At 39.4% G+C, this 27,500-nt stretch overlaps 1 protein-coding gene across 5 annotated transcripts in view; it reads right to left on the bottom strand.

Moving 5' to 3' along the window:
- The window catches only part of LOC138059775 (histone-lysine N-methyltransferase SETDB1-like), a 77,828-nt gene that overhangs the window by 24,164 nt on the left and 26,164 nt on the right, over positions 1 to 27,500 (bottom strand). For 2 of the 5 annotated variants that reach the window (XM_068905388.1, XM_068905389.1), the window contains exons 9-26: positions 26,007 to 26,063; positions 24,049 to 24,195; positions 23,725 to 23,798; positions 21,807 to 21,865; positions 19,834 to 19,876; positions 19,599 to 19,676; positions 19,083 to 19,221; positions 17,443 to 17,510; positions 14,760 to 15,027; positions 13,559 to 13,654; positions 12,035 to 12,172; positions 10,958 to 11,094; positions 4,510 to 4,557; positions 3,371 to 3,584; positions 2,432 to 2,537; positions 1,649 to 1,718; positions 758 to 785; positions 38 to 126 (exon numbers count right to left, since the gene is read on the bottom strand). In XM_068905388.1, the coding sequence (XP_068761489.1) occupies positions 38 to 126; positions 758 to 785; positions 1,649 to 1,718; positions 2,432 to 2,537; positions 3,371 to 3,584; positions 4,510 to 4,557; positions 10,958 to 11,094; positions 12,035 to 12,172; positions 13,559 to 13,654; positions 14,760 to 15,027; positions 17,443 to 17,510; positions 19,083 to 19,221; positions 19,599 to 19,676; positions 19,834 to 19,876; positions 21,807 to 21,865; positions 23,725 to 23,798; positions 24,049 to 24,195; positions 26,007 to 26,063 (1,859 nt within the window). The remainder of the gene's footprint in view (positions 1 to 37; positions 127 to 757; positions 786 to 1,648; positions 1,719 to 2,431; positions 2,538 to 3,370; positions 3,585 to 4,509; positions 4,558 to 10,957; positions 11,095 to 12,034; positions 12,173 to 13,558; positions 13,655 to 14,759; positions 15,028 to 17,442; positions 17,511 to 19,082; positions 19,222 to 19,598; positions 19,677 to 19,833; positions 19,877 to 21,806; positions 21,866 to 23,724; positions 23,799 to 24,048; positions 24,196 to 26,006; positions 26,064 to 27,500) is intronic. The other 3 variants (XM_068905391.1, XM_068905392.1, XM_068905390.1) reach the window with 2 other exon arrangements.

Raw genomic sequence — 27,500 nt, 5'->3', positions numbered from 1 at the left:
GCTCAATGGAAAATCGCTCTATCAGGAAACTTCTTACCACATCTCTATAAACAGTGTCTTGGCAAGATATGTCTGGATCAAAACAAAACTGATCTATCGACACATTGGTAGTTTCCGTGATTGCGACTGAAATAAAAGAAAACAATGTGACTTAGACCGCAAAATAAGACTTCTAATAAACAAGGAATATAGCATCCACCGGCCGGGAGGTCCTTCTAGGGGAAGCGTGTTCTCCAGACCACAAGAGTAGTTTTTGCCTCAAAGGACGGACAAGCTTTTCTTTCTGCTTTCTCTTATGACCGAGGTGGCTCTAGTATCCTCATTCTTCAAGCGCGAAATACTCCTTTCGTTTATACAGGCACAGTTACTGGTCTGATACAATGGAAACGCCGTTTAACAACTTGACGGGACTAAACACTATGAAAAAGTATGGATTTCCTTGGTAAATGGAGGGGAGTTTCGTAACTCGAGCTTCGTCCTGAAACAATCGAACTGCTGGTTCGCAAGGCCTCCACCAATCAAATTCAAGCAAACGGGTTCCAGACCGGACACTAAGTTAGATCATGGGGGAATACTTCGAGTAAGGATAGCTTGCGCGTTACGCAATTTCTTGTCGGAGTGGAACAAAGTGAAGAGGAGGAAAAATACAGTAAGGGCCAGTAAAAGGTTAAATGAGGTAATGAGGTAAGCGAATGAGTAACAGAGATATCGTTATAATCAATTTAACAGAATTGGTGAAATTTATGTTCACACTTACAGTAATTCGCAAGCTCTGGAAAGGATCTCTGCAAAAGTAAAAAACCGTATTATCCAAATACAACTTTAATCATCACACTAAACGCTCCGTGAGCGTAAACTGGGTTGCCTGTGGTACGTGTCACACAAAAACAGAGGGCACTGAGTTAAGTGGTATTGAAGGCGCTGAAACTGGATTTTCCCAGGGGTAATGCTGGCAGGGCCAATCCAAAAATAAAGGGAAAAAGCCTAGGAATCCAATAGGTACTCCTGGTAACTCCTACCATACAAGAAGCAGGCCAGGCAATCAAAGTTGTTCGGAAGCGGTAGGCGAACATGGCCCAACAGCAATGTCCTTTAATCGGTAAACAACAACGGTTCAAAACGGTAACCCGGTAAACTAAACTCAGAATCACAACTGCCCCAAAAAACTCAAAATCTATTCACTTTTCACCGCTTATGTTGTTTATCGAATTGATGTTCCATTCTTTAGCTCCATAAGGGTATATTTTGTTTAAAGATCCAATAAAACACCATTCGCGTTTACACCGGCTTCGCCGCCATTGCCTGTACTGTATCCACCGGATAAAATCTACGCATCCCTACTACTCCCTGAAACCTACCAAAGATACGCGCAGAAGACTCTAGGCACAAAGACAATACTTAGCACGGGAGGGACAGGAAAGACCCTATTGCGCACTTTTTCCGATTTCCGACACAAGAAAAATGTAAAAAAAAAATTAAAAACGGAAAAATGCTACTCGTTTTTCGACTGGATTGCCATATGGCAACCCAGTAATAACTGCAAAGATAATACAGTACTAAATCAAGTGCAAACTAATATTCCGTGTTAACTACGAATATCACTTTCAAATTCTAACAACGTTCGCTGATTTCAAAGAATAAAACTCACCAGTCTTTTGTTGCATGGAGTTCGATAATAGACGGTTTTCTTGTTTCCAGGGTGACGCTGAGCAATTTCTCTGAGAGAGAACAAATACAAAATGGAATGTAAAAGAAAATTAAGACTATGCATCCTTCTTTGATTCGCGGATTAAGGTCGTTTCGACCAGAATTGAGAAATCGATCATTAGCTAGTTCCGAACCAAGCAGTTCCCAAGCCGAAAATCTTGAATTTCCGACTCTTCTGCTAAAATGTGTGCAAATTTAGTTTTCTACCAAGGAACGTCAGGGCTTGAAACAGTCTATCACCTACATGTAGTGTGATAGCTAAACATAAGAATGTTAATGCCTTCGAGGCTGTTGTCAGAAAGTGTCATTTCTCATGCGCTGGGCAAGTTATAATTCAGTATCATTGTACTCTATAGGTCGCACTAAAATTGTGACAAGTGAGTTGGTGAAAGTGAAGTCTCTGAAATTTTAAACAATAGCAGTTTCCACCGGTAACAAAAATTGGCGTTCAGGTGAGGGTAGACTCTCTCCGCCAATGTGTACTGGGTCCAATTCCCATATATTGGTCAAGTTTGTTAGTTCTATACTCTGCTCCGAGAGGTTTTCTAAGAACATTTCGGAGCCCTCCAGTTTTTCTCTCTAATCAAAAACTAATATTTGATTTGATCTACTTTTGAAAGCAGTGTACCGATCAATGGTGCACTTGTGCTTGTTTCAAGTTATGGGAGCCCGTGGGTGGAACGTTGATTATTTTTATGATTGCCATTATTAAAAGAAATCTTACCTTTTCCACTTATGCAAGAGAGGAATTGCTCTTGGATTATGTCTCACACTCTCCTCCTTTGAAATACTCAGGTTTGAATTGCAAAGTTTGTTGCATTTATGAGGCCCTTAGATAAAAGGAAAGGAAAATGTAAAGAGAGAGAAAACAGTACTGTGTCTTTCGATGTACTAACTCTAGGTTACAAAATTCATCTGAAGATGCTGTCAATCACGCCCGCGGCGACAGTCGGTGGTTGCTAGTCGGGAAGAGCGATCCATGGAAAAAAATGAAGCGTGAGAACTGGGGCGAGGTCTAGGAAGCGTAACGATTAGACGTCCTTGTTTTCAGGATGACGGCAACAAACATAACGCACCAAATGTAAGGCGGAAGCGCGCGTGCAGGGTCATTCACGTCCTAATCGTCGTCGTTGTTCAAAACTACAACGGCAATGGCAAGGGCAACGAGAATGTCACAAATGTGCATATTTAGTGGGCAAAAACAATAGCTTTGCACGCCCTGTACGTGCATTTTTCACTTTTGTCCATTTCTTTGCTGTCGTCTGCAAAACAACAACGTGAAATAGCCAAATTTGAGGTTCAATAAGATCGTCAGCACTTGAGGCTAAATTTTCATTTTTTCCCCCTAAATTAAGCGCCGTTCCGACCAGTGTCATTTTTGAGGAAATAACACACCCTTGTAACATTAAAAAGGTTGAAATAGTCACGAAGTGATTACAACAACGTGCATTTATATTTTGAGATAAACGTTCTCGTTGCCGTCGCCGTTGTCATTGCTTAAGCTCCCTATTGATGCCAACAGCTGCCAGCACAGTTAATCGAAAAAAAGAACAATTCTAGAGTATTATGTGGGTGGCGCGTTTCCCCGGTCATGCGATGCAACCGATACTTCAGTTGTCTCAGTTTAAGGTTCGTACATGTAATTGGTTAGCCTGTGACTCACCTTTAATAGAAGGCTTACTTGAGACCACAGAATACCCAGGCGATTCACTCTCTCCCAAACTCTTCTCCTGGCTTTGCTTCAGTCTTTCTTCGATCAGAGCGGCGGCATCCTGTTTCTGACCTTTGTTTGCTGGCATTTGGAAAGCAGGGATTCGAGCGCTGCCAGTGCTTCGAACGTCTCGTCGGTTCGTACGAAGCCACGGAGCCTCCCACGCCTGTGAAATGATAGCTTCAAACATTCAATGACTATTTCTTTGAAAACAGTTGAAATTGTTTCTAAAGTAGAGTGAAGTGTGCTTTGAAGACCCAGTTGTGCTTGGAGATAATCCGGGTGAAGACCATGTTAGACCGGGGGGGTGGGGTGGGGAGAATGATGATGATGACGGCGATGATGGTGATGATGAGGAACATGATAATCACGTGAAGCTATGATCCTCGCAGTTCTAAACACAATTTTAGCAATTGCGTAGAGAAGCCTGAAAAATTTAGGACTTCAACGAGGTTGGAATCCATGACCTCGCGATACCAGTGCGACGCTCTAATCAACTGACCTATGAAGCCACAGACGTTGAGAGCTGATCATTTGTGGGTACCAATGCTCCCGTGATGAATGAATCAACGAACGAAATGATATATGAAATAAATCATATATTGAACTTCGGATATGAAATCAAGTGAAGCTATGATCCTCGCAGTTAGCAGTTGCGTAGTGAAGCCTGAAACGGGGTTTGAACCCGTGATCTCGCCATACCGGTGCGAATTTTTCAGGCTTCTCTCCGCCAATTGCTAAAATTGCGTTCATAACTGCGAGGATCATAGCTTCACTTAATTTCATATCCGCAGTTCAATATATGATTCCTTTTATATATCATTTCGTTCGCTGAAGATGACAATGATAGATAATGACAATGACAACAATCGTGACGATGGCGATAATGATGATGATTATGATGACGACGATAATGAATGAATGCAAATCGAACAATGATTTCCGACTAATTATGACAATCTTGGCTCTATAAAAGTGACAAAAATGCCCTCTTAAGGAAACATGACTAGTCAATTCAGTGTTTTGTTGCGTACAATGTGGGGCGAAGTAAGGTGTTGAGTTTCGTCCAAAGAATGAAAGTTGGTACTAACATTATAAAGATCATCCAGTATCGACCCATCCTGGTTAGATGTGAGGTACTGAAAGTTAAAAGGTCAAGCATAAGAAGCACTAAAAACATCAGCTCAAATCAACAGCTTGTGTTTTGATGACAAACGCTTCATCACCAAAGCGGGCCAATTTCCCCAATACCTCACTATATGGTTTATGCTCTTTTAAGATAACTGTTTCTCGCTTTTTGTAATTCTCTTAAGAACTCCATGCTTAATAGTTATTATCTTCAATTAAAAGGCTTGTGTGTGATGAAATAGTTTACACGAATGACAGGATTCATAAACTGATGTTTACGTTCTATTAATCAACTTCCTCATGTTTGGGTGACCGGAACTATCGTGACTGTCTAGCGTCACAACGGGATGTCACATTTAGTATTGAGATGATTGACAAGCGAAATAGGAGACAGAGAAGTATTGTGAAATAGGAAGGTTTTTGAGAAGCCACAACGCAAACAACACGAGGAACATGAGACCAGTTATTTTGTAGTTTTTGTTTCATTTTCGTTATTAAACACGGGAATTGTCTGTACATCGGGAGTGCTTTTGTGTGCCGTACAACTTCAGGACATGGGGACCCAAAATTATTATACTTAACATCAACAAAAACAACAATTTGGTGTGACTCAAAAGAGGAAGTGGGAGACGAAGTTCACCACTGAAAAGGTCAGCCCCATGTACTCCTGGATTTTGTGAGCTAAATAAAAACCTACCACCAGGGCGGTACACACACCGGTATGGAGGAAGGAGTTGGGCCTCCTCACAGGGCCAACTGTGACCATTCCTGGGTAAATTTGGAAGATGCACAGACCGATAGAGAGGAGGGAGTTGGGTCTCCCCCCAGGGTCGGCTGTGACCAATCGTGGGCCTCCCTAGGGCCTCAACTAACCTACATGTACATCCCAGGAGTACAAAGTGTCGATTCCATGGGGGCAAAAGTGTGACGAGAGGAGCACTTCATTCCCATTTCCAATTTTTATTGAAAATACACTACTGACGTAAGAGAAAAAATGCAAGAATTAACTAAGAGATGTCATATCATTGCCTCGAGTTGAAACTTTCAACTGAAAGGGACATCTATGTGATGACGCAGAAGTTGATTGTGCAGCTGCATACAGTAATACTGCCTTTAACGAATTGATAAGTTATATATGTAAAACGATTGATACCTGACAACATGGCACTTAATAAGGGTTTCGCACGTCCTATGTCCAATAAAATAAAATTTAGCAAAGGACGGCGTCCGGAGGTGATTTTGCAAAGAAAATGACGTCACACGTCACAGACGTCAAGTCACAAACTTCAAAGCTGGCTATTTGGCGTCTGTGGTGAAAAACAAAACCGCGGGGAGGTAAGTTCATTTTAGGTGCAATAACTCTGTTTTATTGGTTGATTTTTGCTGTTTTCGTGCTAATACTGGACAATCAACTTTCTAATTCCTATTATTTATGAAAGAAACTCTTCCTTGTTAGTTCTACCGGCTGATGAAGAACAGCGCTGCCGACGCCGAGACTCAGTCTTCCCAAAAACCTAGGGTAAGTCTTTTGAAAAATATTTGTATTCCTTGGTGATATATCCTTTTGTACGTGCTTGTAGTTTTTCTCTGTGGTCTTAAATTTAAATGCGCTGGCAATGCAAAGACAACATTTCCAGAAAAACCACGTTGAATTTTGTAAAATTCTAATGACCGTCAAATTTAATTTCTTTTTTGGAACACTTCATTTTAATTTGTCATTTGCTTTCCTTTGCAGAAATAAACCAATTGGATTGGACAAATAAGCAAACACTGGCAGATCTAAACTTTGCTTTACATTCAGGATCAGTTCAGGATTATCGATCGTAACTGGGTTGAGAATTTCTAGCCGTGTTCCTTTCCAATAAAACAATAAGTTCATCCTCTGAAATCAATCTTTAATGGTAGCTCTGAAAAAGCATATTTCTTGTCTTTCTTAAAGAAGTCACGCATGATTCAGTATTAAGAAAGAAGACAAAGAATCAAAACTGCTGTACACTTAGCGATGCCGTAAAATCACTCACGTGACATGCTTAATGCAAACAAGTCAAGTCACAGACGCCGGTTTCGACCCAGTTTCACCTCGGCTACTTGGCGTCCGTGTTGACAAAAACGTCTCGTGCTAAAGCTCTCTATTATTGTTTCGTTAATTGTTGGATGCGGTGGGATTGTTGCTTGGCTAGGCCGGCACTAGAGATCTCAAATGACTGTGGACAAAACGCTGCTTCTATAATTGAATTACAAATGGAACCTGAAGCTCGCATATCTATGGCACTCATCCATTAGGCAGGACTTAAATGATTCTCCACTTTTTATCAAGAGTAGTGGTGTAGTTCTTGGAGGCATCGTGATCGAGTGGTTAAGGGACGGGATTTGAATCAAGATGATCGAGTTTCAAATTTAATTCTGACCAAAGATTGGGTACCGAATTTGGTGAATAGCTGCAATTGGTTACCCTCGTTTCGGGCTTTCAATAATGCTATATTGATTACTGAGCATTTGATTGTATTCACCAAGAAAGTGTAATGAATCAATGACACATTTATTTACTTCATCATGACGTGGCAATGCTTGGCATGAGTTTCTGAAACGCGAAAAGGGAATGAGGCAAAATAAAGATCAACAGCTGTACTTTTTTTTTATTTTTTATTTGACATGTATATGTTAATATGCATGTATCTTTTATTTTGTTGCTCAATGTAATGTAAGAATATAAATATAATTAGCATCTGTAATCGTATTATTTTGTAAGTAGTGTATAAATTGGTATTGCAAGGTTAAAAAGTAATCATATTGTTTTTGTAGAGTAAGTATTCCAATGGTATTGTTGTAAGTAGCACCTGTAATTGTAAGGGCATTGTATTGAAAGTAGTGCGTACCCAATTCAATTGTTAAATAGTTTTGATGGTAATATAATGGATTTTAGTAGTTGTTAATATGTGTAATTTTTGTAAGTTGTGTAAGTAGATGTACCAGTGTTGTAAGTACTGTGAATCATAATAAAAAGCTATGCAACAGCTGTACTTTGCTGAATGACGGATAATAATAATAATGAACTTTATTTAAGGGTCAAGTGGTCTAGCGCTGGGCCTCTTATTTGGAACCCTGTACTTAGAAATCAAATCAAACATTGGTTTTCGAATTGAGGTGAAATTTGGAGTACCAGAGGAAAGTCTCTCAGAGGAGAGTACACAATCAACAAACCCAAACCACATGTGACGCTGAGTCTGGTAATCGAACCTGGGACACATTGGTGAGAGGCGAGTGAACAAACACAGATCCACAGAGGATGGCACAGAGGGGAGCCATGCTGGTAACATTGGGTTTTTTTGTAAACCTAAGCAGACATGTCGGGGAAGTTGATACGTCCTTTGAGGAATTTCTTAATATAAGCGTGAATGTTCTGATTCATCCAGTAGAAAAATAAGTAACTCGAGTAGATTTAAATCGTTATCTGGAACTAAAATTGAGAATGTTTCATAAGCAACACAACGTTGCGACCATATCTCATGGTCTTCTTCAGGCAACTGACAACTTGTCACGTGACAGAAGTGCCACGTGACAAGCGGCTACCAATCAGCCTCACAGTCCTGTCCCACGTATGTGACAATGAGTGTCTGAGCCCTCCCTTCCTATTGAGAGAAGGGTTTTTAACTCTCTCCCAAATGGCCTCTTTCTTAATAGTAAGAATGAAGTTTTCATATCTGAAGAAACGTGTTTTCGCTTCTGTCTAAATTTTGCAAGACAAAGGCAACTGGATTGGATAATATTTCAGCGAAATTATTGAGGGAATGCCCCAACTTTCTCGCAGAGCATCTCACTGCAATCTTTAATATATCCCTAATAACAGGCATCTTCCCAGATGAATGGAAATCTGCAAGAGTCACTCCGTTGTATAAAAGTTCAGGGACGCAAACTGATCCGACCAATTACCGTCCAATGTCAGTAATTCCAGTAGTGGCTAAAGTGTTTGAGCGGATAATTTACGACCAGTTATATCGGTACTTAACAACAAATTATAACCGTCTCACAAGTTCACTACATTCTACATTTGACAATTGGGCTATGAACATTGATTGTGGTCTTGTCAATGCTGTTGTCTTCTTAGATCTGAAAAAGGCCTTCCATACATTCGATTACGGCATTTTGTTACATAAATTACAGTGCTACGGAATACGTCAGTCTAGTAATACATGGTTCAAACCTTACTTAAATAAGCGAACTCAAATTTTTCCAAACTCCTGAGATGCGGTGCCCCACAAGAAACAATTCTGGGTCCCATCCTTTTTCTCCTATACATTAACGACTTACCAATTTGCCTGTCATTTTCACAACCAAGAATATATGCTGATCGCTCGTGCAGACGTTAAACATATAAACTGTTGCCTCAATCATGATTTAAGTCAAGTGTCTATATGATTATCAGCAAACAAGCTTACCTTGGATCTGACAAAAACTGAGTTTAAGTTAATTGCTTCAAGGCAGAGATTATCGAAATATTCAGAAAGTCGGTTGTTAGTTATTATGACAGCACATTAGAACAGGTAGCTTCAGCAAAATCACTTGTAGTCTACATCGATCAATTTTTAATCTGGCAAAATCACATTGATCATACCTGTAAGAAGCTTCCGCTGTTTGTGCAATTAAACGAATACGGCATCAAATCCCTTTCGATGTATTAGTCAATGTAAATAGCAGCTTTGTTCAGCATCATTTTGATTATTGCGATCTGGCGTGGGGAAACTGTAATAAGGGCGTTTCTGACAAAACTCCAAAAGCTTCAAAATCGCGCAGCCCGCATACTGATGGCTGCTAGTTATGACAGTGATTCAAGTGATTTGCTACGGGTACTAGCGTGACGCAAACTCTGTCATCAAAGACTAGAAGAGAAATCTATTATGATGTACAGTCGAACCTCTCCTTACGGACACCTCTCTAATACGGACAGTTCACTTGGTCCCGAGAAAATGCCCATACATTCTTTGTAAAAATAACCTCTATAATACGGACCCTCTATAATACGGACAACGGACACGAAATCTCGGCCCCAGAGAGAAAATTCATAAAAACTTAACCTCTTTATTACGGACACTCCAATGATGACAGTTCTTATTCAATACGATTTCCTGTTTGTCGTTACATATCATTAAGTGTAATCAATTGTTTCATTGTTCATACGATAACAGTATCATTTGTTTTCAATCAGTAAAAATTATATATCGACATGTCATTGCCATTTATCATCAAGATTTCTTATTATTTGAAGACTCTCCAGTTGCTGCTTTCCTTTTTCTCTCTCTTTCCTTCCCGTCATTGAATCAAATTTGGCTGATGAGTTATGCAAGATTATTTCAAAAGCTCAGTCGTTGTATGTCAAAAAACGACTAGCGAATGCTGTTCAGAAGAACATCACAGACTTCTTTAACGCAAAATGACTCAATAACAAAGAACTTTCATTAAATACTCTACTGTATGTTAGTGTTCGCTACACTTGTTACTTTTCTGTTATGTTACTGCTCGGAAACTGTATTATAGTTTGCCATATGTTTTTGGAATTGTACAGCTTGTATTGTAACGATTTGTGCTGTCCATTATGCACCTCAAAGACTTGTTTGGGCCAGTTTTGATTTGAAGAACACTTAATACCATCAATGGAGCCTTTGAAGTGACGTAATATTCATGACCTCTATACAACGGACACCTCTCTAATACGGACACTTGGCTCTGTCCCTTCGGTGTCCGTATTAGAGAGGTTCGACTGTATAAAATTTCACATAAGATGAAACCCGAATACTTAACATTAAATTTTGCTTTTCGCGACAATATAAATTCCTACCGTTTAAGGAATACTGAAAACAAATTAGTGCTTCCACAAGCCCGGACTGACTATTTAAAAAGAAGCTTTTTGTACAGCGGAGTACAGTTGTGGAATAGCTTACCCACTGAATTACGCCAAGCTACATCTCTACAAGATTTTAAGACAAAATTGAGTCGCCACAGTTTTTTCTAATGCAGCAGGATAGCAGCTTTCCTTGTTTTTAAATTTTATTCTTTTGTAACTGTAGTTGGGTAGATAGGTTGTTACTTCATATGTAATTTCGGTGATGGAAATACCATGTATAAATAAAGTCATCTATCTATCTATCTGTCTGTCTGTCTGTCTATCTTGCCAAGAGACAATAGAACTGTTAAGTAAAATGCCACAATAGACCTAATCGGCTGACTCGATGTTGTAACCAATTCAAACCCTTTGAGAATAAGTCATTTTGTTCCAGGTATTTCCATATCATTTAAATATGAATGCTACATTACTACACAAATAGAAATAGAATACACAAAGAATCTTATTCTCGGGAGATTCGAATTGGGTACAACATTGAGTTAGCCGATCAGGTCTATGCTACAGAGACTTACCTCGCTCTTTCTTGACCTCAGTGAATCTATAATCTGGTCTGATTCCAAAGAAACACTGAGCTGTGCGGCCGTGCTGTCTCCATCCAGGTCAATAACCTCAATGCCATTGGACCTTTGCAAACGATCCCTTGGGTTGACTGTTGAACGTGCATAAATACTCTTAAATTGAAATTCTAGGAGTATACCCCCAAGCTGGCCTTCCAACTTGATATGAAATCAAGACTCCACGCTAGTATTTTCCAGGGTTCGTACTATTAAGAGTTTTTCAAATTCCATGACTTTTTCCAGTTTTCCATGACCGAAAGTTTAGCTGCCAGTTTCGAAAATTGTCAAAATCGTCCTTGTTTTGGGGATATTTTCTGACATAACTCGTCTGCATTTTATTTGGTCCTTGCTTCCACTTCTGCAATAATTTACGTACCGCACGTAACTATTATTTTCCATGACCGACAATTAAATTCCATGACTTTAGAGGCCTGGAAACTGAAATACTTTAATTCCATGACTTTCCAGGTTTTCCATGACCTGTACGAACCCTGTTTTCACTTGACAAATTTTAGCGTTCTTTCTTTTTCTGCCGCTCTTTGCCTCGTCTATTCCGCGGCAGTAAAACCGCACCTTGGTTTTCCCGCGTGGAAAAATCTTTTCAACCGCGGTGGACGCAAGGCCAAGATAGTTTCAGGCGTAACTGTATGAGAGCCACAGAAAATTTTCAAGAGGTTTACTTTTACATCTTTTTGTAAAATAGATCATTATCACTGGGAAATAATATAAGATTAAATTGCCACAATAAACTACTGCATGTCATTGGAAAAATTAAAGGAACAGAATGATAGTTTTTTACTTTAGTTCTTATCCCAATGTTTAGCAATGATTTGCGATAAGTCCTTGCAGAAAGACAGCACAGATATTTTTCTGTGTCTAAAATAAACTATACGAAAACAAACTGAGCAAATAACTAAAATATGAAAAAAAGACACTGAAGAAAACAGAAAACTACTTCAATGACGCAAGTTCTTAGGAGTCTCCCCTTTTTTCCGAGTTTGAAAGTGTCATAACAGAAACAATCATTCTTACCTAATCCTGCGTTAGTTTTCTTCCTTGCATTACTGGCCTGAATAGCTGACAAAGAGCTGTTACCACAGCTGTCACACCCGCTGCAACCACCATTTCCGCACTTGTCAACCCCTGCAAAACTTTGTTTACCCTGTGGTCCTGAAAGAATGAAATAAATATAAAGAAACGATCTATTTCAAGTACGGGTTAAAGACGAAATATATATGTTATTTGCCAGCTGGGAGGTCCGTATAGCGATACATTGTGACCGAGGTCTTGAAAATGCTGCCAGAGGCCGCAGGCCGAGGGCAGTTTTGTCAAGACCGCGGTCAAAGTTTTTCGCTATAGAGCGTTTTTCACATGACGTCACGGCGGCCATTTTGGTGTTCCAAAACAAAGGAAATTGCGGCCATGATGGTATCCCAAACTAATCCTCTGGGATTTAAACTCTTTTTTTATGCAAAAACTTTCTTTTGTTTCAGTAATCCGATATGGCTGCTGGTCACGTGAGTGAAAACGTTCCACACGGACCGACCCTTAGCTGGTAAATAACTTATTTATTTTTTTCCTCTCTCTCTCTCTTGCTCTCTGAAATCACTTTTTTAATTGTTGATTCGCACCGCGCTTGATAGCGAATGCAGTAAGCGAATTACAAACTGAACGTTTCAAACAGAAATATTTTTGTTTAAATTTTATTTTCACGCCTCTTGTCTAAAATCTGTTTTGAAACACTTCCTTCCGCTTGTAAATAGACTCGGTGTCAAAAAATGCCCGCTCCCAGGGACAATCAGGTCGCAGGATTCGCAGAATCTCGTCCGCTCGCGCACTAAGAAAAAAACAACATGTACTTATTGACTGAGTGGGAGGGCCGGGCGGGAAAATATCAGGCCCGAGGTAAAGGCGTATGGACCGAGCGCAGCGAGGCCAAGACCGAGGGCCAAATATTTTCCTGTCCGGCCTTACCTAAAGTCAGTCATTAAGCATTTTATCATATAAGCTCTTTAAACTATTCATGAGCACTCAGAAGATGAACTTTGGACAAAATAAGTAACTTGCATAGAAAATTTACCTCACATGTTGTTGGCATTTGCTTTTCTGGCTGTAAATAACTTGGATGTTTAAAAGCGACGAATTCCTCAAAAATCGCATCGCACGGACCAGTATGTGTTCCCAGCAGGGCCGTACGGCTTTTTCCGGCCCTACTCGCGCTAATGCGTATGGCCCTCATAGGGGGATTTTCCCAATAGTTTCACAATGAAAGCGCGCGCGGGGCCGTTCGGGTCATATACATTTTTTTCATCCATCGAGTCCTTTCACGGGAAACCATGAGCCCAACAAATTGACCGGCTCCCAACTCATTGGCTTGATAGCTCAGTTGGTAGAGCATTGCACCTGCATTGCACCTGCATTGCACCTGCATTGCACCAGCATTGCACCGGCATCGCAGAGGGCATGGGTTCAAATCCCTTTGAAGCTGCGTGAATTTTTCAGGTGGTAAGAGACAACTGCTTAAATTTTCCAGTTAAGTGCGAAGATCACCTCTACCTGTCGGTCCTGAAAGAGGTATTACACAGTGACCATCTTCACAGCCAGTCTTTGAATTAGACTCACTCGGTTTGAATGCACTGGACTGAATTGCACCTGTAACAAGAATACACTGTTATTTGATTTGTTTTTTGAAGTATCTATACATGTACATTCAGCTAAGAACGTGAGTACTTTTCAAATACAATATATTCAGCACCATCAATTTTGTCCAGTTTTAAATTGTCGCCATGTAACCTACGGGGGTTTTCTGTTTCAAAGTGGCAATTCGTACGGGACCCTGTCCAGCGACCTACATTTGTTATTCACACGGGAGTCGACGCCCGTTTAATTTTCACGAAATAACTCCTTCGTTCGATGTCACCGGCCATTTGACCTGCCTTGAGTTTCTTGCATTCAAGTCTAAGCACCCATTTCAAATAGCGCTGATAAACAGTATTTAAGTGTAAGCACCCATTTTAAAACGGTTAGCTTTCAATAACTGCGTGGCTATGTCGTTCAAGGTTAGGGTTAGAACCTGTAATAATCATTCTAAGAAGACTCCCGTATGAATAGCAAATATAGGTCGGTGTACGGGTCCCGTACGAATAGCCAATGCCTTTCTATTTTTGTCGCTTTATAAAGATGCAACTAACTTTTATGGCATTCCAACAGGATCTTGTCCTTAAATTGAGATTCAAGCTTTTAGCACGAGTCCTGCATTTTAAAATTGATTGAGTGGTTGGCCCAAAAAGAGGTCTGTTTGAAAGCAACGTTTTGACGTGACATCAATGCAAAACAAAGCCAAGTGAACAAAATATTACGATTAAAAAGAACACCAATAAAATATACCATAATATAAAACCATAAAACCAGTGAGCTGCAAATGTTTTAAAAAACCCTTGCAATGAAAATAAAACAAACAAAAAAAATTGATCACTTTGAAGGTTACTGTGTTGCTGGGACCAACATGGCGTGCCTCGGGTCGACATGTACACAAAGAAAGCCCTTAAACATTTTTCATCTACTTTGGATACCAAAAAGACAATTTAGTCTTAATCTTTCTCTCTTTACAGATCTCGAAAACATACTAAGACCAACTCTTTAAAATCAGCCACCACAGTTCATTTTTACAAACAGCTTTTTGATCATAAAGAATTTGGAGGGATTTCAAGAGACAGGTTCCTTAGGCTTAAATTAAAGTCTATTACGTTAGGCCTACCGGGTGCCTTTCTTCCAGAACCATTTTCACCCCCCTGTCCCTCGTTCATTTTAGCACTCGACTCTGCAGACTGTGAACTTGGTGTAGATGCCTCAGTTACCCCCTTGGAGGATGTTATGACATTTCCAGTAGCTGATGCGACAGTGGAAGATGCTGTGGTGACAGCTGATGTGGTAGACACAACAGGACCTCTGGTTGTGGTAGCTGTTTTTGTTGAAACCGTAGACACAGACATCTTTTTATTCTCATCTCTTATCTGTTCTTGGTGCTATGAAAGAAGTAATGGTTATCATTGGCTTGGGAGCCGGGTTATTTCGTCACTTACTTTAATTTCTCTTCCAAAGTTATTTTCCATGGCTTAGTTTTGATTACTTGTCTGAATTTCACAATCCACGTTGGTGAGGGCCACCCAATAGGGTAAGCCCTAACAATAGCAAGAGGCAACGGGTAGCCTACACTTTGCTCGAAGGAATTTCAGCCGATTGCCTTTAAAATTCACAGTATTTCAGTGATTTATAATGTTACAATATCTTGTTCAATTCCGTAGTCTGAAGTCCAAAGTCCACATTCCATGACCCAACCATATGGTTAAGTGCGATCGTAGAATATGTGTTCACATTTAAAACTGTTGTTAGCGACGATGACTCCAATAAAAACCAGTAAACAAATGCTTTACAACTTTCTACGATGGTATCTAAAAATACTTTTTTCTCAACAATACCGGTAGAATTAGAAAATTATGTAATTAGCCCGGTAAGATGTGTTACCGAGTCATACGATGACCGGATACTGCACTGCGTGCAACGAAAACGCAAAAACCCGTTTCCGGTCCCGCGCACAATTCTTTGATGAAATGGTGTATGAAATGAATCATATATGAACTGCGGATATGAAATCAAGTGAAGCTATGATCTTCGCAGTTACGAACGCAAATTTTACAATCGCGTAGAGAAGCCTGAGAAATTCAGGACTTCAACGGGGTTTGAACCCGTGACCTCGCGATTCCGGTGCGACGCTCTAACCAACTGAGCTATGAAGCCACTGACGCTGGGAGCTCACAACGTCAGTGGCTTCATCTCAGCTCTTCTTCTTCAACGTCAGTGGCTTCAACGTCAGTACAAATACAAGGAAGGATTACGTTTTTGAAAAAGGACTAGAGGAAGAGCGTCATGTTTATGTGTTTAACCTGTTGATTGACGCTGGGTTTCTCCCATAATGTCCATGGATTCTTTACGCTTGACCTGAAACCTAGTAGCCACAGAGTCCAGGATTCTGAAACAATCCTGTGTACAGGATAGATTACGTTTCTGCAAACGTTGGCCGTGTAGCACTTATATTTGTAATGTGAAGTGCTAGTTAAGTACCCCATATGAACCATGTGAGCGTCAGCCCTACTAATGGGAATGGGCCCACACAAGGACAGAGAAAAACTCTGACCAGGGTGGGAATTGAACCCACGACCTTCGGGTTAGACCACCGCTGCTCTACCGACTGAGCTACAAGGTTAGATGGGAGCATGCCGTGGGAACTGAAGAAGTTAAAGTCACGGCAATTAACATGTACAAGTACAAGTAAGGATTAAGGTTTTTGCAAACGTTGGCCGTGTAGCACTTATATTTGAACAGACTTAACTGATTAAGAGTGTAATGTGAAGTGCTAGTTTTCTACCCCATATGAACCATGCGAGCGTTAGCCCTACTAATGGAAATGAGCCCACACAAGGACAGAGAAAAACTCTGACCAGGGTGGGAATTGAACCCACGACCTTCGTGTTACACCACCGCTGCTCTACCGACTGAGCTACAAGATCAGACGGGAGCAGGCCGTGGGAACTGAAGATGTTGCGGTCACGGCAATGAACATGTACAAGTACAAGGAAGGATTACGTTTTTGTAAAGGTTGGCCGTGTAGCACTTATATTTCAACAGACTAAACTGATTAGAGTGTAATGTGAAGTGCTAGGTTTAAACCTAGTGACTTTAACATCTTCAGTTCCCACGGCCTGCTCCCGCCTGACCTTGTAGCTTAGTCGGTAGAGCAACAGTGATCTAACCTGAAGGTCGTGGGTTCAATTCCCACCCTGGTTAGTCTCTGTCCTTGTGTGGGCCCATTTCCATTAGTATGGTTCATATGGGGTAGAAACTTACATTGTAGCACTTCACATTACACTCTAATCAGTTAAGTCTGTGTACAGGATGTCCGATTGACCGAATGCAAAAATGGCCGCCAATAAATTATTCTTTTGTTTTTGTGTTAAATGGCCTTACTGGCCTCGTTAGCACGTCTAAAATTGAAAGAAGTTTAGCTGTAAAACGAGGCTAGTTAGCCTAATTTGCACAAAAATAAATGAAAAATTTGCTGGCGGCCATTTTTGCATTCGCTCTGTAAGACTCTTAACTCTGCAGATGCATTTATACTTGTCGGAAAACAGGTGCTCGCGCACATGTGTGGAGAATATCGGCTGGTTTCACCAACATAACAAGCATTACAACTTGCACATGAAACTTTATACACCACACACGTGCGAAGCTCCTCCTGTACTGTAATGTTTGCAATTAAATTTGTTTGAACATTATAACTATTATAATAGCCTTGTTAAAATAAAAGCAAAAATTTGGTGTTGTCCATGAGGAAAATTTCAGCCGAGTAACCGAGACGAGAAATAAGCACAAGGCAAACCGACCTCTTGTTGTCGTTGCTGTTCAAGTTGTGTTTGTTGGCGCTTTTCCTCTAGCTTATGTTGCTCTTCACCTGTAGCATGTACAAGAAAAATATATTTCAAAAATGGCACCACTGTAATAACCAATTGCAACTTCAAAGTACAGTCACCTGTCACCTACATGTACCTTTTGGAGCCATTTGACATTTATCTAACAGTTGACATAATTATGTTAATGATAATAATTATCCCTTTGACGTGCAGACCGGCCTAAACCGGCCAGACTTAGTAATTTACTCTGTCTAACGCCAGACGATTTTACTCGTCAATGGGGAACCCCTGGGAGTCAATGGGATAATCACTCACTCAAAAACTATGTCCCCATTTAATCACTCACTCAAAAACTATGTCCCCATTTAAAGGGAGAGTTTCACGGTTTTGCGGATGTCCAAGCTTTAGCGCTAGCAGTTGTAAATTTTACGGTTTCGTACTGAACCAGATGATGTAAATTAAACACAGAGAGTATTAAAGCAAATACACTGAATGACTAAGGCCCCAAATTTGGTGGAAGACACTGCGGTTTACACAGAAAATATCGAATTTAGTTTTCAAGGCTGTTGCCTAACAGGAGCCCGGTAGCCTGGGGCTCCCAAAGAATAGCTCTGGGCTCCTTAATTTTTCACAGCAACGCCTTTCACTTCATATGTTGGGCTCCTAAGTTCTCAGCGTTTAGCTCTGAGGGCCCCTTTAAAATTTTCTTAGGCAGCAGCCTTGGTTTTGATCTCGAATTTATTGTACGGGTCGAAAATTTATTCTACGCACGAGTTGTCATAACGCACGCGTAATCTATTGGCATGCAGTAGGTTCATAACACAAAGGAGATGATTACAAAAGTAATTCCAATGAGTAATACATTACTATGGGATTGTTTCCGTTTCCTGCATCAGTGCTTTCGATTGTTTCAATAACAATGGAATTAAATGGGCTGACGTGACAGTTTGCCCATGCGCAGAGACGTGAAACTCTCCCTTTTTATTTTACTCTGTCTAACGCCAGACGATTTTACTCGTCAATGAGGAACCCCTGGGAGTCAATAGGTTAATCAACATTAGTGAAAGCCCATGTTTCCATGCTCGCAGCATCAATGTCAACTTGAAGACATTTCTGTCATGTTCAAATAAATGTAAAGGAACAAGTCAAGTTTCAAAATAAATTTACTTTATAGGCTAAACTAAAAACAACAATAACTAAAAATCAATTAAATTTTGATTCATCTGGGAATTTGACATAATCATTCAAAATCAGTTTGCTTGAACACATGTATCAGATGAAATGTCTAGAACTTGTTTCCACCAAAACTGAAATAACTGCTACATGTATCAATAGTTGTAAATGATCATGACCTGACACAAGATACATGTATGATGGTATGAGAGAAAAGAAATGACGACTTAAGGACCAGAAAGAAGCTCCTTGAAACAGGGTTAGTGTTTGATCAAAACTATGATGATGATAATCGAATTAAAGCCTGCAGCTGTATAAATTGTCAAGGTGCAATCCCAGTTTGGCACCAAGCGTGCTTCAAACAGACTGGCGAAAATCTGATTTGCAAAAATAACGATAATTATCACAGGCACAGAAAAATACAACGGCCCAGCACACACCTTTAGGATCTGTTTTGCTGTAAGGTGAAATGCCCAGACAAGGCTTGGTGATGCTGTAATCAATGAAGGGTTCTGTGGTCTTCCCTCGTGTAAGCTTACGTGACCTCTTCCTTCTAGCTGTGGATATCTTGCCATTAACCTGCAAAATGAAAATACATCTTTCTAAAACTAATAGTATTGTTAATAATAAAACGAAGCTTAGAAAACTCCGGAAAACCCCAAGACCTCGTTGGTATTCCATGGCTCTTGCAGGCTTAAAAGTAGGACTTACACTGTACTTACAAAGACAACAATAATAGAAGCACTAAAAGCCTTCAAATAATTTGACAAAAGCTGTTATATTAGTGTTACAGTAGTTCCCTCCACTCCTCTCAAAAAAATAAAATAAATGAAAGAAAACTGATAGAGAAGTTGAAGGAATTTGGCAGCCTCGTCATCATCAATTTTTTTTCAGTGAATTAAATCTTGGTCATAAATTTATCACAATACCACTTAAGACTGAAGAAACAGTCCTACCAAAGCACTATAAAGAGGTTCCAATCTTGTTGATCCTCTGTAAAGCCATTCAGAACGATTATCTATCTGGAACAACATCTGAAAAACCCAAAAATGATGCACGTCAGCGCAGTCACAACAAGGACATCATTGGGCTATCAAGCCAACAAGCCCTGAACTGTAATTTTCTATAATATCAGAAGTGTGAACTTTCAAGCATATTTACTGAGAATAATTTATTTAATAATGATTTTACCTTAACCAAACTGCAGTCCAGCTGCATAACTCTTGCTTTCAACCTAAGAACATAGCCAAGCCACATAAAATTACCGTCAAACACTTCAAACAGGACAGGATTATTAAATTATGTTGCAAACACTTAAATGTCTATAGGAAATTTGAGAGCCAAAAATTTAACAGCATGTCACAGCCCAACAAAAGAGGACATCTCATGTTGTGCTTTGGGCTTGGTGGAATAATAATATTATTGCAATTAGCTATGTTATTCTTGGTTGAGACTTGTACTATTTAATCCTGATGGGAAGTGTTGTAAAAAATATTGTTGTTATTGCTGTTGTTGATACATGTACAGTAATAATTGTTGGATGAGGTTGAGCATGTTAGCGATAATTATCAAGGCCAAAGTTTGTGCTATCTGCCGAAGCTGAAGGCTGAGGCGGATAACACAAACTGAGGCCTTGATAATTATCGCTAACATGCGAAAACCGAATTCAATAATTGTTTTATTATGCATATTCCTGAGCTGAGCTCTGCCATGACAAAACTGATCAAACTGCTGGTTAGTGTGTTAGGTGACGTCACTTCTGCATGCATAAAACTATTGTCTGTAGGTATGACGTCAATTCTACATATATAAAATCTATTGTTTGTAGGTATGACGTAAGAGAAACAGAGCAAGCAAGAATTAGCTGCATCCTTATAGCCAATCAAAATCGAGCTGGTGACACCAATGTATAATAATAATAATAATTATCAGAGAGATTTACGTGAAATGCGAACGGCAAAAGTGGCCACGTGATCGTGATTTTCCCGCTATTTTTCGCATTTGCCGCTTGCCGCTTGCCTTTCTTTGTGAAAGTAGGCATTTTCACGTTTACCGTAGACGTGGAATTTTCTTCTCGTTTTCCTTCTTCGTTTTTTGTGGAAAAAAGAGCCTCCAAACAAATTTCCAGTAAGTCAAACAAGGAAGAATTAGGTTTCACGACTTAAGCTCGTTCACATCTGACTCCTTACCAAAATTCTCTGACTCACGAAACGGCTTCATTGGAACTCGCAAAATTTGACACTGTTTGACAGGTAAGGATTTTCATTTTATATAGCATCTTATTATACAAACAACGTTTAAAAAGACTCCGAGTTTTTGTTTTTGTTAACTAATTACTCAAGATTGACAGAGAAAAGTTACAAATTTCACTCCCATTTTACGTGAAACCAGCCGACGCTTGTTGTGTCACGTAACCGTGATGCTAAGGGTGTGTTCGATTGACCGTATTCCGGAATAGGAATACTTAGAATAGAAGTTAGAAATCCTTCGCTTTTACGGAGATTCCACATTACAATGTCAAACACCTACTAAATTGATATTTTAAACATGTATTTATTAGCCTTGTTGCTTCAAAACGCCTGACATACCGTTTTAAATCAGCACTCCACGTATTCTTACTCCGGAATAGGGTTAATCGAACGCACCGTAAATCTCTCTACTGATTAACCCTTCCCCTCCAAAGAGTGCCACTTGCATACCAGTATTTTACACTGTCTAACACCAGATGAGTTTTCTCATTAATTGGGGGTCAGTTTAGGGATGAAACTAGGGACAATAATATGACCTGGACCAGAGGGAAATACAGATCAGTTGCATCTGAAAAGTGTTATTGATTGACCTACAACTACAACATTATGTAATCTTTATCAGCTGGCAGATTTTCAAGTAAACTGTGTTTCTAATAGAGTGATATAGTTGCGTGTAAACTTGCTGGCCTTTATTAGTTAATAGGTATTTGTTAATAATCAGTCCTCATGTAATCTGTATCTTTAATTTGTTAGACTAAGTGTTGTTGTGGAAATTATTGTCTTTTAATAGGTGTGTTCTTGTATTCGGCTTGGGCTTGCCCCGCCTCGACTAGCTTTTTCTAGCGATTGGCAGGGTAAGCCATCCACTAACTATCACATTTACCAAAATAAAACTGTTGTTGTTGTTGACCTTACCATTGGCCTCTCCATTCAGTTTTCACCCACTGACCCACTCTGAGCTTCACCATTGGACGCTAGTAACAGGTAAAATCAATACAAAAGACTGCCATCAACAGCAAAACAAACTTAAAACAAAACAAGACTGAAAGTTCATTCCTGATTTTGGGAGATAATGCTTGCGTAAAAAATCCGAATTCAAAGTTTAACACAATTCCAAAATCAAAGTTTTTGACTGTATGACAGTCTTCATCAGCCAAATCATTCCGTGCTGTCACATGACTGAATAGAAATGAAGCTGCGCAACAACACAGGGCTAACGCAATGATAATGAAATTATGTGCAATACAGTCGAGCTTCTACAGTATTTTGGAATTGTGTGACGTAATCGTCGTCGTCATCATCATCATCATCATCATCATCATCATTATTATTAAAGTGAGCAGACTCCTCCTACTGGTGCTGGTGGATATCCCTAACAGGAGAACTGAATGTACGACTGAGAGATTCAAACGATACTGAATCGAAAGGCAAGTTACTGTTGAATTGCTTTACAGCATTTCTCAAGACTTTTCCAGCATGAGCAAGTGCTGTCAGAAGAGGCTGGGTTCTGGAGGGGCGAACGAGCCATGGGCTGCTATCACTGACAAGGAAAGAGCTTTTCTTAAAAGCTACAGGTACATTGTGGCATCACGTCAGTGTCGTTGAAACTTTTTATCATGGTGGGGAGGGAGGGACCAATGGCTGTGAAGGCTAGACAAGGAAAGGTGATCAGGTTGATGGCGTGATTAAGAAAGGTAGAAAGGCTTGGAAGAGAGGGAAACACAAGTGTAACTGGACACATGAGGAGAGAAGGTGTTGCAGAAGTATTTTGTCAAGAGTGGTGGGAAGAAGGAAGGAGGGTAATATATCAAGAAGGGATAAATCATGTTTTTGCTGCTCAGGAGCAAACTTGTGAATGAGGTTTTTTTGGGCCACCATTGAGAAGGACGATGTAGATCCAAAGTGTAGTGTGTGTGGCAAGGAAGTGGAGTCAGTTGGGCATGTGGCGAGTGGTTGTACTGGTTTTGTGCCAAGTATTGGAAGAGACATGATCGGTTGGGAGCTTTGTCGGAAGTATGGTGTGAAGTGTGCTGACTTGTGGTATAAGGAGGTTCTAGATGAGGTGAGGGTGTCAGAGGATGGGAATGTACATATGTACAGATCTGGGGGGATAGGAGCATGGAGACAACACAGAAGATGGAATACAATCAATCAGTCCTTACAGTAGTGGATCGAATGGTTCAGGAGTGGACGTTTGTCAATTTCTCAGTGCCATGGGATAGGAACGTGGTGACTAAAGAGGATAAGAAAATCGGCAAGTACTCTCTCCTGGCAAAGGAAATCAGAAAGATGCAGCTGGCGTCAACAAAGATTATGTTATTGGTGGTTTATTGTTTAGATAGGGTGTCTGGTTGGTTGGAGAGTTTTTTGAAAGATCTTGGGATTCCGAATGTGTTGCAAAGAATGTAGGCCTCCACAGTCATTGGACCACCCTAATCTTCCAAAAGATGTTTACACCTGCTGAACTTGAATGCCATCTCCTCACAGGTTGTTCTGTTCACAGAAAATTAAGAATTCTTCTTCTTCTTCTTCTTCTTCTTCTTCTTATTATTATTATTATTATTATTATTATTATTATTATTATTATTACTACTGCAGTGGCAAAAACTAAAGGTTAAGCACTCGTTTAAATAGAGTAATGTTTGGTCTATTATCGAAAAGTACAAACTGTATCTCATGCAATTTTCTCCCTTCCACAAGAAATGCCAACAGAGCTATGCCAAATTCTCACACAAGGAAACTAAAGAAACAGTAATTTCCTTGTCCAAGAAAAAAATAATTAAAGTGCATTAATTTGACAGTAACAGTAGACATGTACAGTAGACAAGCTTACATTGGGAAATTCTTCAAGATATTCTTGTATAAATTCTTTGGAATGTTCAGCAACTTCATCCCAGACTTTTTTGCCTGCAAATGAAAAGCAAGTAAACAATAACATGTGCTCTGCAACGTAGCAGACAACTTCAAAGACAGACATCCCTCACTGTAATTGATACACAGAGATTTCAAACTCTCATTTCTATTTTTAACAGTGCCAGTATAACTGCCACTGCCATGGCAAGAACAACAAATGTCATTGATTGAAATTATTATTAAGAACATAGCAGTCCACATACAGTAATTCTTCAACAATACTGAGAGTGACAAGATTGCAAACCTGTGTGGTAGACATGATGAAGTTTTTTGACTGGCAGATACTGTGCAAAACCGTCATCAAAGAAGACAAGAAATCTATTCTTGTTTTCAGTACATGCATTCTCTGCTATTATTCCAGCATACAACACATCTAGTTTTCCATAAATTCCTTTAAAACAAAACACAGTTACATACAAGACTAGTAAGAATATTATACTCATTCAAACCCCGTATAAGCAATTTAATGTATTCTTCATAATAGAGTGAGGACAATGAGCAGGCCAGCCATTCATGCGAGCCAACATGGCAAGCCATGCGAGTCACAGAGTTACTGAAAGCTAACTGCTTTAAAATGGGTGCTTAGACTTAAATGCGAGACTTGCATGGCTTGCAAGACTCACTGGCATGCAGATTGTCCATCCCCTTCATAGTGTCAGTGGTGTGGTTCAAATTTTTTCCTGTTTTAATAAGATTTTTCAAACCAGTTCAAGTTTGATTTTTCTTTGTCTAATATTCATTAACATAATTCGAAACAAAGGAAAATCTAAATTGAACTGGTTTAAAAAATTTTGAAACAGGAAAAAAGTTGAACCACAAGATAAGGGAATACACATTGCAGAAGAGAAAGTACTTTTATGTTTTTATAATTATAGAATTTGTTATTCCTATGTACGGCTGTATATACGCACAAGACTTTGATGCGGGCAACCCTAAAACCCGGAATCCGGAATCCGGAATCACAGTACAATACAGAGAGTAAAAACTAACCTAAACATTCATAAAAGCTAACCTTAGGCCTAATTAGGCCTAAACAAACGTTTGTTTAGGCCTAATTAGGCCTAAGGTTAGCTTTTATGAATGTTTAGGTTAGTTTTTACTCTCTGTATTGTACTATGATTCCGGATTCCGGGTTTTAGGGTTGCCCCTTTGACGCCATGAACATGGAAAACAGAAACAGAAGGAAAACTATACAGTTTGTATCACACAATACCACACGCAATACTTCTGGGAAGCAAAATTTAGATCAGGCCCCAGTTGTTGAAACAATGGATAGGCTAAGTGCTATCCACCGGATAAATCACTATCCAGTGGTTAAGTAATAGCGAAATCAATTGCGCTTACATCCATTGTGATTTATCCGGTGTTAGTGTTATCCGGTGAATAGTGTTATCCACCTTTTAAACAACTGAGGCCAGATAAATAATATGATGAAAGCTGCTAAATCCTTGACTGCAACAACACAACCTCACCTTTGCCACAATTACCCATATAGGATTATTAAAAATTAATGATAAAATGAACGATGTTTCAGCATCCTCATGATCATGACATCATTTTCAAGTTAAAAATGATAAGAATAAAATAATTGTCAGAAACTATTAAGATATTGAATAATTTTAAAATTGAGCAGTGTCATGTAAATAGTTTGGTGCTGATTGAATCCACCAAAGAAATGGAAAACAAAAACAAAGGAGAGAGAAAGAGAAAAATTAACCTGTGGAAGATTTCTGCCACGAAAGATTCTCTTCAGCTGTGTCCCTGGACCTTGAATCTGTGCCAAACTATTCATGTGACACTGCTCAATGTTTATCGTTTCTGACAGTTTTATTCTTATCCTTTTTTTTAAACTTGAAAATGGTGTTATGAGGACGCCGAAATGTCGTTGGCTTTTATCATTAATTTTTACTTGCTTGTCTGTTACAAAATGCTTGCTATTTAGGATTTAGGTAATTATAATTTACAACTACGTGGTCTCCCAAGTGCAACAAGCAATACACCTCAACAAGATCAAACCAAAAGCATCCTTAATATTTATAAGGCGATGGTATAAGGTGAAGGTATTCATGACAACATGTCAAAACTGAAAAATACAACATGATTGTTTAGAGGACAAAACAACTGAGAATGAAGTGGAAAAAACACATTTGTACATCAAAGACATGGAATAAAAAAAAAAGAGAGAGAAAGAGAAAAATTAACCTGTGGAAGATTTCCGCCAAGAGGCATTCTCTTCAGCTGTGTCCCTAGGCCTTAGTGCTAATGAAAGAAAAGTGATTACCAGTGATATCAATGCATATTATTTTAATCATAAAATTATGGGAATAATGGTTTGTGAACTTCAAACAGTAGTGTACAGGTATGAAGGCCAAATAGGATTTAGATGGATTGCGCAAAGTATTTACAGAACTAGTGGCATAGTTACTGTCACAAGAAAATATCAATCAATCAATCAATCCACTTTTGATCCGGGTTTATCCCCGTAAATGGGGGTGGCCAGATTTACCCCATTTTGTCAGCAATCTTTCTAACTCCCACTCTCCCTCTTGCTCGATTCATGGCCTCCTTTTTCTCCAAACCAACGCTCTCTTACACTCTATTACTAGTAGTAATCCTGGATTGTTAAAGTGTGTTCGACATTCGCTTTGGAAGCAAAGGAGAAGTGTAGAGAAAAAAAGAATCGTGTAGGACCAAAGTTTGAGGATATGAGCATGTACATGAACTTCTTGAGATGGTTTCAATAAGCGCAGAGTACACAGTGTACTATGACTCAGGTGACAGGATTGAAATACTTTGCCCTTGATTAGACTCTGAATCACAAGTAAGTGTGACCTGTTCAGTTAAGGAGGTAAGTTGTGGTCAAAGTAACTACGTATTGTTTCTAAGGAAACGATACACGTAAATAGCCTCCGGAGAGGACATGGGGTTACTAGTAAAAAGATTGCACAAAATAAAGCGGAATCGTAGAGGCTGACATGCATCAAAACAAAGATGTGCATGCACGTATGATGTAATTCAAGAGCATAGATGGTGCTCAAAAAGCAGATGAATGAAAAACAAAAACTTGCTGAAGTTCATCCTATGCACAGGATACCTAAGATTAGAAATTGTTTTCTCCTAATGTCGAATGCAAAATGCCAATATTGTGCCAGTTACATCAAAGAAAGACTTTTTTTCACTTTGGGACTAATATCCCGAAATTTGTACAATACACATAAGCTGAATAATGCACATTTTGTGTTGTGTTGTTTTTACTTATGATCAGGGCAGATATTTAGAGATAATGCTTTATCCACATTGCGGTGCACCTGTTTTGGGGCGATGAAAGAAGACGTCTAAAATAATAATTATTGCTAAGAACATCGGTGACACATTCAGCAGCCACTTTGTTTATTTATATCCCATTTTGGTGGCATTTGTAAGCTACATGTACATAAAGTAAAAAGCTGCAAGGCAACATGGAATCTATTATTTTTGTTATACATCAATTTGAACTTCTGGACCCAAATAAAGGGATGCAAGTTATTTTCTCAACTTTGGCCCGTATGGCTCCACGCATGCTTTCGTTGTACAATTATTGAGAAAATCTCTGTATAAGAGCCGTATGCACAAGAAGACTTGCAAAAAGCCATACGACTCTGTTAGGAACACATACTGCTCTGTGCAATGCAATTTTAGAGCATTTTTTTCAGTTTT

The sequence above is a fragment of the Montipora capricornis genome, chromosome 8, assembly GCF_036669925.1.
Source record: "Montipora capricornis isolate CH-2021 chromosome 8, ASM3666992v2, whole genome shotgun sequence".
Classification (NCBI taxonomy): domain Eukaryota; kingdom Metazoa; phylum Cnidaria; class Anthozoa; order Scleractinia; family Acroporidae; genus Montipora; species Montipora capricornis.
The sequence above is the reverse complement of the archived record's forward strand: the minus strand, read 5'-3'. Positions and strand labels throughout refer to the sequence as shown.